The sequence below is a fragment of the Lagopus leucura genome, unplaced genomic scaffold (assembly GCF_019238085.1).
Source record: "Lagopus leucura isolate 7727_CA_CO unplaced genomic scaffold, USGS_WTPT01 Super-Scaffold_100002, whole genome shotgun sequence".
NCBI lineage: Eukaryota > Metazoa > Chordata > Aves > Galliformes > Phasianidae > Lagopus > Lagopus leucura.
Window position 1 is genome coordinate 41,805,401 of NW_024962263.1, and position 16,283 is coordinate 41,821,683.

General features: G+C 39.2%; 1 protein-coding gene across 1 annotated transcript in view; it reads right to left on the bottom strand.

Moving 5' to 3' along the window:
• Positions 1-13,660, bottom strand: part of LOC122178659 (microtubule cross-linking factor 1-like) — a 74,558-nt gene extending 60,898 nt beyond the window's left edge. The window contains exon 1 of the mRNA XM_042868932.1: positions 13,517-13,660. Coding sequence (XP_042724866.1) covers positions 13,517-13,660 — 144 coding nt within the window. The remainder of the gene's footprint in view (positions 1-13,516) is intronic.
• Between the last annotated feature and the right edge of the window lie 2,623 nt (positions 13,661-16,283).

Genomic DNA, 16,283 nt, shown 5'->3' on the forward strand with positions numbered 1-16,283 from the left:
GGAGGAGGGGACCGCGAGGACGAGGCGCGGCCGCCACCCGGCCCGGCCCGACGGGAACGGCGACGGGAACGGGAACTCAGCTAACCAGCGCCGCCGCCACGAGCGGCGCGCCCGGTCCGGGCCTCGCCGCACAGCGCCCTCTACAGCACCGGAGCCGCGGTCCCGCGCCGCAGTGCCGGGGGCGGGCAGTGCCGGTGCCCCGCCCAGCGGGACGGCTTGGGATGGGGACCCGGAGGGGCTGACGTACGTCGCCGAGCGGTGCTTCCAGCCCGCCGTTTTTGAGGGAGTTTCGGCTTCGCCAAGTGTTTGGGTGGCAGAGCTCATAGAGTCACAGAACCATTTCGGTTGGAAGGGACCTCTAAAAGTCACCTAGTCCGACTCCCGCGCAGCGAACAGAGACGCCTACAGCTAGGTCAGGTGCTTAGAGCCCCGTCCGGCCTGACCTTGAGTGTCTCTAGGGATGGGGCATCCACCGCTTTTCTGGGCAACCTGTTCCAGTGCCTCACCACCCTTATTGTAAAAAAGTTCCTTATATCCAATCTAAACCTCCTCTCTTTTAGCTTGAAACCGTTTTCCCTTGTCCCGAGTCTGTGCCCTTCCTTCTTTTTTTGTGGAGGAGTTGGACTAGGTGGCATTTATAGATCCCTTCAACTCCAAGGATTTTACCTGTCTGTGATTCTATGACATTCCTGGTCAGTCAACAGCTGCAGTGTATCCTCATGCTGAGTGCCTGTCTTTGTGCCACCAATCAATGTGTATTCCAGTGCGGGTTTTATTCATCTCTGGCTATTTCCAGGGACAGACTCTACAAACATGTATAGATTTTTTCCACTAACTAGTTTATGGCACCAAAACTTTTCCTTCTGCATCTGTTATTAGCTTTCGCAGTCAGAGATACAGCAATAAATCCTTTTCAAGATCAAATGACAAACTTCAGTCAGAAAAACAAGCACGTGGGCCCTCTGCAGTATTGCAGAAATTCAACTAGTTTACTATTTTTCATTGCAGGATTTTTGTTGTTTGTTTTTGACAGAAAGATGGTCTTCTGAATTTGGTGCTGTATGTCACTCATCATTCGTTGCTTGGAATGTAATTCCTTATTCAAGGAACTGGATATTCAGTAATACTGGTTTATTATGGAGTTGCTTGTCAGCTTTGGGTGACCTGAGCTGCATTTCAGTATCTGGCTGTGAGAACTGAGAGTCATGCATTCATCCCCATCCTCTTCTCCTCTGCTTACACCAGAAAGCAATCATTAGAGGAAGAATCACTACCAAAAAACATAGAACACAGGTTATTTGTCTGAGTCAAAAATAGATAGTATTTTGGGGTTGGAAAGGACATTTAGGGACTCTGAAGTAAGCTCTATGACAGACTCATCATAGGCAAATTTCTTCAACTTCTTAACTTCTTTTAAGTTTTAAAAATGTATTTGATTTCTGGGGGATAGAGGGGTGGAGAAAGCATATGTGCATCAATTGAGTCATATCTGCACCAGAAGAATGTACCAATATTACTGTACAAATCATGTTTAGTAAAGGTGAACAACTTTTATGGATACCTTGACCTATACTTCCGCTAATTTATATACGTAAGTAAAATATCAACATGGAAAATGAAAACAATCAAAAACTAGTTTGAAAGGCAGAGAAAGAGTCGGAATTTTTATTTCCTCATAATTGGTGAAAAACAATCAATATGCCAGCAGGTAGTGCAGTCTCAGCTGCAATGTTTTCATTACAAATGAGTGCGGTATTGGCTAGCAGAAAAAAACTTGGGGCAAAACTCACAGAATCTGTACACGACATGGTTGAAACAGAACAAGAGCTCTCAATCTCTTCAAAGGCAAAAGAATAAAACAAAAAAGAAAAAGAAAGACTAATTTTTTTTTTTTTTTTTTTTTGGATAAGTAAATGGGTGGGAAAAGAAAAAAAAAAAAAGGTTGTTTCAATATATTTTTAGCTGTGTTCCTAGGGCAAATTTCATTTCATCATCCCATTCCTTCTGTACATCCCAGACAGTCTTAGTGCAGCTCGTACACGTTTAGGATTATAAATGTGACAGAACAGTTGCTGCAATCTGATAAGTGGTTTGGAGATGGCTATTTGGAAAGGGTCCAGAGGAGAGCCACAGAGATGATCCAAGGGCTGGAGCCCCTCTCCTATGAAGACGGGATGAAGGAACTGGGCTTGTTCAGCCTGGAAAAGAGAAGGCTGTGGGGAGACCTCATTGTGGCCTTCCACTGTTTAGAAAGAGTTTATAAACATGAGGGAAATCAACTTTTGACATGGGTGGATAGTGGTAGGACAAGGAGAAATGACTTTAAACTAAAGGAGGGGGGATTTAGATTGGATGTCAGGGGGAAGTGTTTAGTGAGTGAGTGGTGAAGTGCAGGAACACATTGCCCAGAGAGACTGTGGGTGTCCCATCCCTGAAGGTGTTTAAGGCCAGATTGGATGGGGCTCTAGATAATCTGATCTAGTACTTGATCTAGCAGCTGGTAACCCTGCCTGTGGCAGAGGGGTTGAAACTTGGTGATCCTTGAGGTCCCTTCCAACCCAAGCCGTTCTATGATTCTGTGATTTTGTGTCTGTACAGTTAGTTTCTGCAGTGCATCCTTTAGTGGATCTTCCCTATATGTCATCTGTCATCCTCCAAGCCTAAGCTATTCCTGCTATGTAGTTTTATTGCATGGTTTGTTTTGCCTTCCACCGTGTCTTATATGTTTTCAGGTTTAGTCCAGGTTGAATTTATTTAAAAAAAATATGTTTAAAAGTATTCCTTTGGAAAGTAGGAAGAGAATAGGGTTGATTGACTAGAGCAGCCTATGTGGCTGTTAAAACCAGTGTCTCTCAGTGTGAAGGATATTGATAGAATATTGACAGGCTGGTCACCTTTTCAGTGGAAGGAGCTCTTGCAAGTCAGTGAAGTACATCAGCACAGTTAATTTATATGTCTCTTTAATCATTCTTTCCCATAGTCTTTTCTGAGATACTTACGTGAACTATGTTACTATTATAATTCACAAATCTTTTCAATACCCATTTAAGTTTTTATTATACCTATGTTATAGATGGGAGACTGAGGCCCTGTTATTTTTGGCTATGTAGTATTTTACAATGATTAGAAAAATTTTAGATGATTATTTGATGTGTTAAGCTTTGAGCCTGTTGCAAACTGGTTGAATACTGCTTTTTTGTAAAGGGTGGCAAAATGGTTTTTAAGACTATGGTAGTCAAAATCATAGAATCATAGAATAGGATTATAGAATAAACCAGTTTGCAAGGGACTCCCAAAGATCGTTGTGTTCAACTTCTGGTTCCACACAGGACCACCCAAAAATCAGACCATATGCCTGAGACCATTGTCCAGAGGCTTCTTGAACTCAGCAACTTGGTGCCCCACTTTCTTAGGGAAGCCGTTCCAATGTTAGAGCAGGCCTCTTAGCAAAGAACCTTTTCCTAATAACCAGCCTGAACACTGAATGAATACAAGATGGGGGCTTACCTGCACATAATACCAGAGTGGAGTTCAAAACCAAGATTTCAAATCTTGTAGTGCAGCACATGGGAAAAGTTATGTCAACTCAGGAGAGTAATTCCAGAAACAGTAGTCATGAGCTATCCAGGAGGAATGGGTCAGTACAGAAATATAGCTATTATGTCTCTCCCAGGCAGCCTACAAAGTTTTAAATAGCTTCTTCAGAATCTAAAGCAGAACCCTGATCCTCCCTCCAAAGCAATCTCATAAGTGTTCTGCTGGGGAAGGAAAAACAATGTGTGTTAAAAAACGTGTGCTTTACAGACAATCCTTTCTCAAATGCAAATGAATTCAATGACTTCTATATTGCAAGACTGAATTTTAGCTTCTGTTAACCTCATTGCTCCTTTTTCTATTCTGTAAATTTGTGGAAAGATATCAATGTTCTGTATCTTTTAGCAACTTTTTTTTTCTGGAAAAAAATCAGTTACCTTTTTTTTGCCTGTATTTGGAAAATTCATCAGCATTTCCCTCTTTTTCCAGGATGATCAACTGTGATTCCCATGTGAATTTGAGATATGCTTTCCAAATTATTTTTTATTCTGAGCAGTAAAACCCTTTTTAAATGCATTTGTTTCTTTCTGGACTTAAATTTTTTTACTTGCTGTTTGAGTGAACTTGAAAAACATTTTTCCTAGGCTACCAGAACACATTCTTAGATTTGAAACGTTAGCAGTTCTTAGTGATACTGCAGTGATACCTATTCCAGTTCCTTAATGTCTTCCCCCCCAAGAAAATTCAATATTAGCATGATTGAATTCATATTGTTCTCATTTTTTTACAAATTCTATACACACACGGGATATTTATCATCCAGTATCAACACGTCAGATTGAGTATGATTAAATCAAAGTAGAAACCAAACAAAAATTAGAAGCTGCAAACAGCTCTGCATGGTCTTTATTGCACTATTGATTGTAAGCAGATCTCCTCATTGATTTTGGTGGGGAGTTTGGCTAGAAATCAATAGTACGAGATGGCTGTTGATTGCATCTCAAAATCTGTACGAAGACAATAAAAATATTTTATGGGAAGGGGGAATTTACTAGCATTAGTGTAAGAGTGGGGTGTGTTCTCATCACTGTCACTTCTGAACGACTTTTCCTTTAATGGATGTTGCATCCTGTGTACACAAGCTGTGTACATGTAGTTCAAACCTTTCTTTATGCATGAGTAAACAGGCAACACCATGGATTTCCACATAGTCCTGGAATAGGATTGATTTCTACACACGTGGGGGTTCTTAGGAGAGATGGATGGAAAGAAGTCTCTTTAATGTTTAAGTACTTTACCAAGAGAGTGGTGATGTGCTGGTACAGGCTGCTCAGAAAGGTCGTGGATGTCCCATCCCTAGAAATGTTCAAGGCCAGGTTGGATGGGACCCTGAACAGCCTGCTCTAGTATTAGATATGGAGGTTTGTGGCCCTGCATGTGACAGGGGGTTTGGAGATTCATGACTCTTGAGGTCTCTCCCAACCCAAGCCATTCCACAGGCTGAGGATAAGAGGCATGAAGGCACTCCCGTGGAAAGGAATCTGAGGGTTATGGCTGACAGCAAATTGAACCAGAGTCAGCAGCGTGCCCAGGCATCTAGAAGAGCCAAGCACACTTTGGGGTGTATCAGGGTCAGCACTGCCACTGGGAGAGCTCTGTGCAGCCTCGCCTCGAGCCTGCTGCAGTTCAAGAGGTGTTTGGCCAATACTCTCAGAAATATAGATTGATTTTTAGGTGGTCCTGTGTGGAGCCAGGAGCTGGACTCAATGATCCTTGTGAGTCACTTCCAACTTGGGGCATTGTACAGTTTTAAGATTCTATAATTCTAAGTAAGACATAGTTTAGGTAAGACTAGGGAAAGAGGCACTCAAGTCCCTGCTTTTAACAAATACGGAAATGTAGAGTGCCTACACATTTTAGCTATGGATTTGTGTAGTCTTCCACAAGAATAAGTCTGTTTTTTGAAGGCAACAAGCTCCTCATCTCCTATGAAAAGATGTCTTAGAAAGGTATTTTGCTGAATTCCTTGGTTCACAGAGAATTATTATCAAAGGAACAATGCCTTTCTTTTCATTAGTTTCAGTGGAGCAGCTTTGTAGTTGTACAGTGGCTTCAGATTTAATTTTGTAGGCACGCTTTACGTTCAGTTTTACAGTATTTTATTTGTTTTGAATGTAACAAGATTCATTTTAAAAGAAGACAGCAGTTTTGAAAGCTTCAGTACATGTCTAAGAACTATGAAACTCTATCCATCCATGGCAATCCAGAGGCTTTACTACTGTTTTGTTGGTCATTCCATGTTATGACCTTTCATGGCACCCAAAAATAGAAATACAGATTGTCTTCTTGATCAGATTGGATTTTTACTGGTGCATTATTTATTTTTTCTGAATCAAAGTTTGCAATAAACTACAGAAGAGCACTGAAAAATGCAAGGAGTATTTTTGCTGATGCAAGCCTGTTTATCTCACTCCTATTTCTAGCAATACTTCACATAGACTCAGATATAATATACTTGCTATTGAAGTGAGAAACTCAGTAGAAGGCAAAAAAAATCCTGCATGATGGATCTGTAAACAAATTATTGGTAAAAAACCTAAAGTTAATGATCCAACTATTGTAACATGATTAAAGATGAAACATATCTTTGAGGTATGCAATCTTACGGATATCAGTTTGTTATAATAAGCTTAACTGACCAACTTTCCTCCTTTTAATTTGTTCTTTTCTTAGCAATTACAGAGAGCTGTTTTTTAGATAGCTTTTTCTTTTAAATTCATTTTAGTTGAAATCATCTCTGAAGTTTCATCATCAGTACTGCCAGGTACCATGATTGTAAGCCTTGAGTTTAAAATTGAAGAGTCTCATTTGGATTAATATATTAAAGTATGTTATTCATTACAAAGAATGGCAGATATTGTTTTTCTTCTTAAATGCAAAGTCATTATATAGATCAGCTCTATTGTAACAAGTGACTTTTAAAAACCTCAAGATTTTTCTTATCTTATATAAATCTCTGAATTAATACAGAAAAAAATCCCTATACATGAAGATCTAGACCTCAGAAAGATTCAGAAATTGAATATTTTCTTTCCCCTGCAAACACATATAAAAACACACATACACATATGAAACCTCATTATTGCTTTTAGTTCATGAAATGCTTATTTTGAGATGTTGAACTGCTAAGAACTTGAAAAGTGTATGCATTTCAAGACCACTAGGTGCTGCCTATTGACTACAGTATATTAAACCTAGGCAGTTTCTTAGAAGCGAGTACGAGGAAATAAGTGAATTATTCATGATATCAAACTGAATTTGAGACCTTTTGCTTCTAAACGTAGCCTGAGAAACTCAGAATAAAGCTACAAAATACAGTAGACAGTTTATGATGTGTAATTAGAGGAGGCATATCCTCGGCCACTTAGTTTTGAACCCTTAATTAGTGACATGGTGAATAAAAGATATCAGGAAAATCCTGCAGAAAGCCCTTGCAGTATTTTAAGAAAGGAAAACACAAAGAGCCCTCTCGTATTCTGCTTTGACTGGCGTAGTAGGGATTTACTGTCAGGCGATTACTGAGAATTGAGAAACGTAATTAAGGCTCACTTAAAAGTTTCTAATCTCACTTCAGCTCTGATGCTCATTATCATCTTAAATGTGACACTCATTGTTTTTAAAATAACAAGTGGAGCGCTGGGTTCTTGCAGTTAACACTCAATCCTTCCTAATATATTTCATTACCTGCTAGTTCTGCTCATGTTAAGGACAGGCAGGAATAAAAGAAAGTTTTTCTACGTTGTTCTAGCAGAAAGTAATAGCACAAATTTCTGGCTTTAATGAACTTGTCTGTAATAATTGTAAATATGCTTAGGAATAGAAGTAAATGACAATGTGTCAATATTCATATATTATGATAAATGAAACCGTTACAGAGGTAAAACATGTAGTATTAAGAAAGTAGAGTTATTTCTGTTTCATTTGTTTGATTTTACTGTTCTCTAGTGAAGAAGGAAAGACATGTCATTGTTCCTTCGATTCAGATAGACCATTTCTTCAGTTAGCAAGGGTAACGGAGATGTGAAACTGATGTTGAAAGACAGACCAAGCATTATCCACAGTTCATGCAAAGATCTGGTTAAAAATTTGAAAGATTTCTCTCCACGTCAAGAAAATGAAGGTAAGAATGACGCTGTACCTGAATTGCTTTCGAAGTCTGGAAAAGAAATGCTTGAGTAAACAATAAAATACAGTAGATTAGTAGCCTAGGAAAAAGATTTATCACCTCTGTAAAAATTCTGTCAATGTCTCATGTAAAGATTATCTTAAGGGAATATGTAAGCAAGTGAGAGTGCCCAAGAGAGCAGGCTAACAATGAAAGCACAGGTAAGATTCTGAAGCAAAGTTTAGAAACCATACAATCCTGCGTGTTCAGCTTTCAGTTTCCCCTCTTTTTAATAGCACAGTGGAAATTATACAACCCAGAATGATGTTATGATCCAGAAATTGGAATGTGAATCAAAACACACTCCGCATTATATACCTCTGCTAGGAATCCCAACACCACTTAAGCTAATTCGAAATTTGTTCTTTTTTTTCTCCTCTGATTTCAGTATAGCAAGGCCCTATCCATCACTGCTTTGGTTGTTCTTTCAGTTTAAGCACTGTTGAAGAAGCGGAGGCTGCTACTGGTCCTGAAGACATTCCCAACCACATTTCCGAAATCCTTTTTTACAGCTACAGTCAGGTTTGGAGCCGTACACTCACTTCTCTGCTGCAGTTGTTCTCTTCTTCAGCAGAGAAAGAGACTTGGCATCGACTATTCATATTAGCAGCACTGTGTGACATTTATACAAACGTGGACAAAAGAAAAATGATGTATACTGGAGGCAGCAGCAGTCAAGCTCATCTGTTTCACGTCACTACTTTTTTTGCAGTGCATATTCTGTTTCCCAACTCTAGAGATGAGCATCGTTTGGGGAAGAATAGTTGTTTGTACCGTATTTTCTCCAGTCTATTTGCCAGGAAAAACAGCTTTACATCGTAGTTAGGGTACTGAAGAGGCCGTGGTGCCAGAACCTGCCCCAAAGAACAGTGACTAGCTTTATGGTGTCAGTGCTTTAAATTCCAGATTCCTCAAAACTCTTAAGTTAAAGCATGTTATTTTCAGTTACAAGCAACAATCTTGACCAAAGGACATGCTTAGTACACATCACTCACTGCTCAGAGATTAACATGTAAATGCCAGGTCTTTGTCTGATCACACTGTTACAAGGTGTAGACCTTTACTTGTAATGAATCTGGCTTCTTTATGACAGTGTTGATAAGACCACAGTAACAAACTTCCCATTTTGTGGATCAAGCATTTGCTGTAAGTGAGGAAGGAAAATACCTGGTTGCATTTTCTAAAATTTATATCAACAATTTATGTGCTAAAATTCACAGAATCATACATTTGGGTTGGAAGGGACCTCAAAGCCCACCCAGTCCCACCCTGTGCCATGGACAGGGCTGCCCCCCCTCAGCTCAGCTGCCCATGGCCCCATCCAACCTGGACTTGAGCATCTCCAGGGATGGGGCACCACAGCTTACATGGGCAGCTGTGCCAGTGCCTCACTGCCCTCTGAATGAAGAATTTATTTGTAATAGCTTATCCGTATCTACCCCCTTTTAGTTTAAAGCTGTTACCCATTGTCCTATTACTACAGTCCTTGATAAAGCATCTCTCCTCATCTTGAGGTTGAGGCCCCTTTTGAATACTGGAAGGCCACTATACAGTCTCCCCAGAGACTCCTTACCCAGAGCCTCAACACTCTTAGCCTACCTTTATACGTGCTCCACCCCTCTGATCATCTTTTTGGCCTTCTTCAGGGCTCACTGCAACAACTTTGTGTCCTCATGTTGGTGCCCCCAGAGCTGAATGCAGTACTGCAAATGAAGTCTCACAAGGGAAGAATAGAGGTGAACAGCCACTCACTTTGCCCTGCTGGTCACGCTTCGTTTGACACTGATGCTGCATTTCCAGCACTGTGCTAGAGAGCCTAAAGGAAACTCTGGGACCCATTTGCTTGCTTAAAACTCATACAAAGCAGCAAGACTGTTGATCTTGTTACCATTATAAAATTAAACTGTCAATCAAAGCATTTTCATGGAAGACAGATTTTAAGCAAGATTGCTCCAAGGATCACATCTGTCTGTTCTCCAACTTGTGTCCCACAGGTACTTTCTGGAATTCACCTCAGTGTTGCTTCCTTATTAAATTCTTAAACAGTCTTCATTCTTTGACTTTTTGTTGTTGTTGTTACACCCAGTGAAAGCCTGTTATCCACCTAGAACAACCAACAGGAAAGATGAGCAAAGGAGAGTAATTAAACAACTCCTGCAGAGGCTCTTGTGTAATACCATGCTTTTTAAATTTTAAACCTGAAGTTTTAAGAGATAGTGTTAATTATTGCATACTAATGTAAGAACCCTCTGTAATTACTTCTTCATCATTGGCTACACAGTGCTTTTCTCCTTTCAGTGAAAGGACAAAGGATAATTATAGGTTATTAATGGACAAGGGAACAGTTATATACATACAGAAAAAAATTGTAAATTTCTTATACAAAGCTACAGAGGGAAAACAGTCAATGTGTTAATGCATTCCATTTTATGGACAGACTTTTTTTTTTTTTAATTTTGTTTTTCCTCTGAATGTTGTCTTTTTCAGAAGCATGGTAACTTTTTGCATGCAACACTTTTATTTGGCACCATATGTGCATTTCTGTCTTACAGAAGGAGAAACCCACCAAAATTGAGAGCTTTTAGAATGGTTTTATTGGTTCTACTTCATATGATTCCATCTTTTAGTTAGCCACAGATTTGAAAAACAGGAATTCAGAGCATAATGCAAAATTTTCATGATGGCAAATAAGTCTTGTGATCTGCAAGCATCCCAATGACAAACAGTTTTTCATAGAACTCTAGGCAACAGGTAATGTTAGAATTTTAAGCGATTCTGGAATATTTAATAAGTCTTTTGGCTGAAAAAAAAAAAAAAAAAAAAAAAAAACCCTAAAAAAAAAAAACCCATACATATTACATTAATAAAACTAGACCATCTGCTTCCTTCCATAATCAGTACATTATCTGTTAGGGAATGGATAAATCTGTATTGTAAGTTGTAGCTTTTTGTTAGCACTCCAAATCCTTTCAATTTAGTTCTTCAAAAGGCAGCAAAGAGAAACATGCCCGCCTCCCCAGGCCCTAACAAATATTACTATGACTCAGAAATGTAATTTGAGATTAGATTATTTCCATTTCAAAAGGAGCTTTGAGAAGTGCAGGTATGTGGAAGATGCAAAGCCACCACCAGAGTCTTTGCAGACCGTAATTTCTGAACTGACGACTTCTATTTTATTTGTTCAAGATCCACCACAAGATGGCTCTCTAGCAACAAAAATAGTAAAAACAAAATAAATCTGGAGCTAATTTTAAAAATATTTGCTGAGCTCTGACTGGGAAAAAGTCCACGAGCACAGACCTTTGTGTGGTGCTGTTGAAGTTCAGGAAAAACAGCTTAGCTACCTCCTTATAATTCCAGATATATCAGGCGTGTTTTTGTTTTCTCCCTCCACCCCACCACCACAATGTTATTTTCCTATAGGAAGCCACTAGGATATGAGACAGCGCTCACTCAGTGATTCAGTGGTAGATAGCCACATCCATCTGTGACAAGTTAATAGCGTATTTGTTATGTGGATACTGAGTATAACAGCACAAGAACTCATTGTTGTTATTAGCTGAAGAAAAATTAAGAAGAATTTATTCCCAATACAGAGGAAACAAAATGAAGCATTTGTTCTTATTTTATACAACTTTGTTCTCTACTACAATATTGAAAGGAAGACAAACATGCTCCAAACATCTGGTTATTTACTAAGGTTATATACATAGTTATTAGTTGACTGGCATACAGATTTGCTTTTTGGAAACAAAAGTTTGCACTTGTGCAAAGGTGCAGAGAAAGAATATGAATGTTGAAAATACATACCCAGTAAAAGCATTACCCATAATAAATTTAAGCACATACGGTCTGAAGTAGCTGCTAGGAAAGGCCACCTCCCAAGAGCATGCACTGATTCTGCTAGAGATGAGAGCACTTTATATTTTTATCCTTCAGCTCATAAGTTATTGTCAAAAAGCAGAATTTCTCTACCCACAACAAGAACTGAAACAAACTTCAGCTCTTTTAAAGGGAGCAGCCATTTTCATTCATCTCTGGACATCTAAAAGGCAAAAAGTCTAATCTAACTTTGCTAACCTAGTTTAGTTGAATTTACCTTAGAGTTTATGCAAAGTTAACACAGCAACAGAATAAACAAATTCAGCATTTTTCCCCTTCTAGCTTGAGTAGGGCAAACAAAACTGAAAAGAAAAAAATTAGAAATTGTCCTTAGCTGCTCTTCATCTGTGAGTCATGGCTGCTGGCTGTAGTTCAGTAATTACCCACCTGAGAACTTCTGTTCCTATGAAGACAAAAATCAAACAGATTAAATTCACCTGTTTGAATTTTCTCCCTAGATGGAGCAGAAGAGCCCTTGTTGTCAGTTAACAGCTCTCAGCTAAGACTTACACCCATTCAGTTCAAAGCAAGGCAAAATTAGATTAGTTTGAACTATCTTCAGCAGCTTGTTGAGATAACACATCCTGAAATGATGTACTCCCATAGTCAAGAATAGAAAAGATGTGATACTAGAATCTGGTTTTCCTTCCTTCTCAGTTGCTAGCTGCTACCTAGGACTTACCGACTGTCAGCAGCTGTGTGAAAAGGCTTAGTGAGTACCAGTAAATCAAAGGCTGGCAAAGATTTAATGTATTAGTGAGTCTGTTGTGAACTTAAGATGGAGAGCATAGTCACAACCCATTGTTATTATTATTCTGATAGAGACCACTTCACAGAGGCTTGTGGTGCTCATAATGAAATATAAGAAGATTACTGTTTTGGACAAAGATTTATATCTAGACTTCCCAGTTCTAGTAAGAAATGGTCTTGAGCCACGTGAAATGGGATCTAGACTTTCCTTAAGTTTAGTTGTGTTCTGAATGAAGGCTTTGGTTCAGGAAAAATACTTAAAAGCACGACAGATCCATGGAAATGAAGGGTCTGTTCTTGGAGGCTTCCTGGCTGTCTGTATGGCTCCCTGTGGAGCAGTCCTGCAATATTCATAGAATGGATTGGATTGAAAGGGACCTTAAGGACCATCTAGTTCCAACCCTTCTGCCCCCTGTGATTAAAGCTCTGTCTTGCAATTCTTCAGTCCCAACCCCATCCTAATTTCTCATAAGCAGTTCTTACTGCCCTGGTGAACTCTTTTTTTACTGTCTTTCAGATAAATCATCTTTGACTGGGATACCTGCGCTCTTTTGAGCTAAGTTTACAGACAATGCTAGACTTGTCCTATTTGGCAATATAATAATGTAAGCATTTGGTTATCTGTGAGAAACTGTGGGATAGAATATGTCTGATAATCGATGCTGAGACATGGAAACAGCTGTATTGTACTGGAAGTCATAGCTGTACTTTCCCACACAATATTCCTACCCTACTGCTCTTTACTGGAAAGGTAACATCCACTTACAATCTGCTGCAAACTTAGTCTGATGAAAATGGCTCACTTCAGGTGTCCTTAGATCTGTGCAGTGGACCAGGCAGATTATATCCGTTATTACAGAATCACCGAGTGAGAAGGGACCTCTGGAAGTCATCCAGTCCAGCTGCTGACTTACATACATGCAGATTGCTTAAACAGTCCTTAACCTGGTCCTCCACCAGGTTATACCTTTCTTTTCTCTTCCAGACTTTCCCACCGATCTCAGTGGGATTTTTGAAGAATGTTTTTCTAGGTAAAGAGTGAGGCACAGAAATCACCAAGTTTGCCCTTCACATCCCTTATTAGATTCTACTCTAGGTGAGCCTTGTCTTTTCTAACCCTCTTACCTGCAAAGTCAGATAGATTTTATATTCCTTTTGGGATGCTCGATCCTTCATCAAGCTTCCTGTACACTTGTCTGTCGTGCCTGCTGAATGTACGTCAGCAAACATGGAAAAGAGCAGTGAGATTCTTTGCCCATCACCAACCATCTGTCAAGACAGATCAGGCTGAGTTTGTCAGTTTCTCCTTTCATCTAGAGACTTAGCATAGTTTTACTCCTAGCCACTGGAAGAAGCTAAGGCCAGAAAGGATGCAACATCACCTGTACATCAGTGGGTAACATCAGCTCAGAAGTGAAGCTGTTGGCATGGAGTTTTAAAGCCTGCTGCACCAATTCCAGCCCTCCCAGAAGGACTAGAGAGAATGCTGCCAGTTTGCAAATATTAAAAATAATAATAATTAAAAAAATTTATTGGGGATAAAACAAAAAGAAAATGTACACTTAGTTCCATAGAGAATCCAGCAGAGCACTTTGTCCCCAGCTGGATCATCTACACAATGTGCAGCACAAGCTGCACAAGGACTACCAGGCCCAGAATTCACTGCAATGTGAACAGAAGGAAGCACAGTGAATGCAGCAGTGTCTTGTGATCTGAAGCAGACCTCTTGCACTGAGCAGTGCCTTTGAGATGTGACAGCTCGCTCCTGTGTTTATATTCAGTATATCCAAACAGACTTCTCTTGTCTGCTACTCTACATTTACAGAAACAATGGATTTTTTTTTTTTTTGTTATCCCAAGGACAAAGAATGTGATAAATATGTTACATGTACTGTTTACTTTTTAGCAATTTTGTGTTGAAACAATGAGAAAGGTAGCTTGGCCATTCGGAACATGGTCTATTGGTGTTTGGCAAGTGAAGTTTTGGGATGCACAGGACAAATTGTAATCATAGTTGGTGTGTCATTGGGACAAATGGAAAAAGGATACAACGTAGTAGAAATCTCATGATCTTGCACAAGGTTAAAATTAACAAATATTTGTAGATTTAAATGGAGAAAAAATGCATTTTCAAATTATTTATGACTATATAGTAAAATACTAGTAATGAAGACAGTAACAATACTTTGTAAATAGAAATGTGTAATATACTCTGTACATACTCAGAAGTCATCTGAATGAAATAAGAATCAATGAAAATAAAACAATACATTTCATCAGTGAGGTTCAAAGGTAACCATGATAGTATACTGCAAAATTTGCAGTTTATGGCTCACTTAATGATGGCAGTCTTAAGTGGCAAAACATAAAGCAGTGGTTTGTGCAGAATGTAGAAATGGAGTCAACACAGACTCAACCCATAATGCAACTGTATGGAACAAGAAGAAATAAAGCTGTGGAAATGCCCTCATTGTTTGCAGTTTGAGACAAACATTTCTTTCTTAAAAAAAAAAAAAAAACAATAATGTATTGAGTTAGTCAGCAGTGAATAACACTCTCAGGGTATTAAAGCATTAGGTTAGTATTTTATCCTGTGAGATTTGTATCATCAATCTATATTTGCCCTCAGCACCGCACTGGGTTGTGTAGGCGCATGTGGTTTATCAAAGTGTATAATATTTTGTTAGATCTGGCAATCTCTAGGATTCTGTCACACCACTAATCAGAATTAGAAGAGGCAACTTTTTTCTCATGCTCTGTGTAGGGTTTTTATGCTCCTAGACAGCTGAAAGCACCAGAGATCCTTCTTTTCTCATCATTACAGCTTAGGAGTACCACAAGCACATGACCAATCTTCAACCAAAAGATGTAATTCAAAGCTAATATTGTTAAAGATCTTCACTCAAGGAGTGAATGAACACTGAATGGACAGTTTCCCAGTGAGCCATAATGGAACCTGGAGTGCATGTATCTTCTCATATGATTAAGTCTGATTAGGCATCAGAACTGCTAATTTTCATTTGGTAAATGAAATATTAAATGTTGTACTGCCTACATACCACTGGTCCATCAAGCTGCACTTTCAAGAAGGCACACATTACTGCCAGGATGGCCTTGGGTAAGTAGGACTGGAGTGAGCAGTGCTCTTCTAGTTTTCTCTCACAGTCATCCAGCTAGAAGAAATAAAATATTAGCCTTGATTGGGATTGTCTATATATCGCTCTGAAAGATATGTATGAAAACCCAAGAACTGTAGCACCAAATCCCAAACTGTACCTCCCAAGAACAAGCATGTATTGTGGAAGAACTGCAGGTGTGAGAGGTGAGGGGTTCAGCATTCCCAGGCTATATCCTGCTTTAGTGTACTACGTTTTATGCATTGAATACAGGCATTGAATGTTTTCATATAAGCAGTAACAGAGTCAGGCAAATACTATGTTTCAGAGTTACCCTGAATATCTTAAAGCAACTCCTGACACCTGGTACTGGGTATGTTGGGAATTACCAGGTTTTGCCCAGTTCTCTGTTGTTGTGACTAAGTTATCAAATTTTCTTGTTAAATCAGTGCTCAATCAAAATAAACTCAGCATAGTTGATATATTGAAGGTGTTTTCCAGTGAGGATATAGCTATTATCAGAGACAGCAATAAGTGGACTAAAATGTATTTGAAAAATCTTCTCACCTAGGAACATTGTCTTTCAGGCTTGTATGCTGCCAAGTAAACTCCTACAGGGTCTTCCAGGATCAGCCTCTAAACATGGTTCCTTCAAGTTCCTTCACACAGATAAATAACCTGCAGCAGAACGAATCCTCTGGAAACAGTTACTCACACACCTTAGCGCTTACAGGAGTCAGCAGTTCTATATTTGCATCAGGCAGTTAAAATTGCCA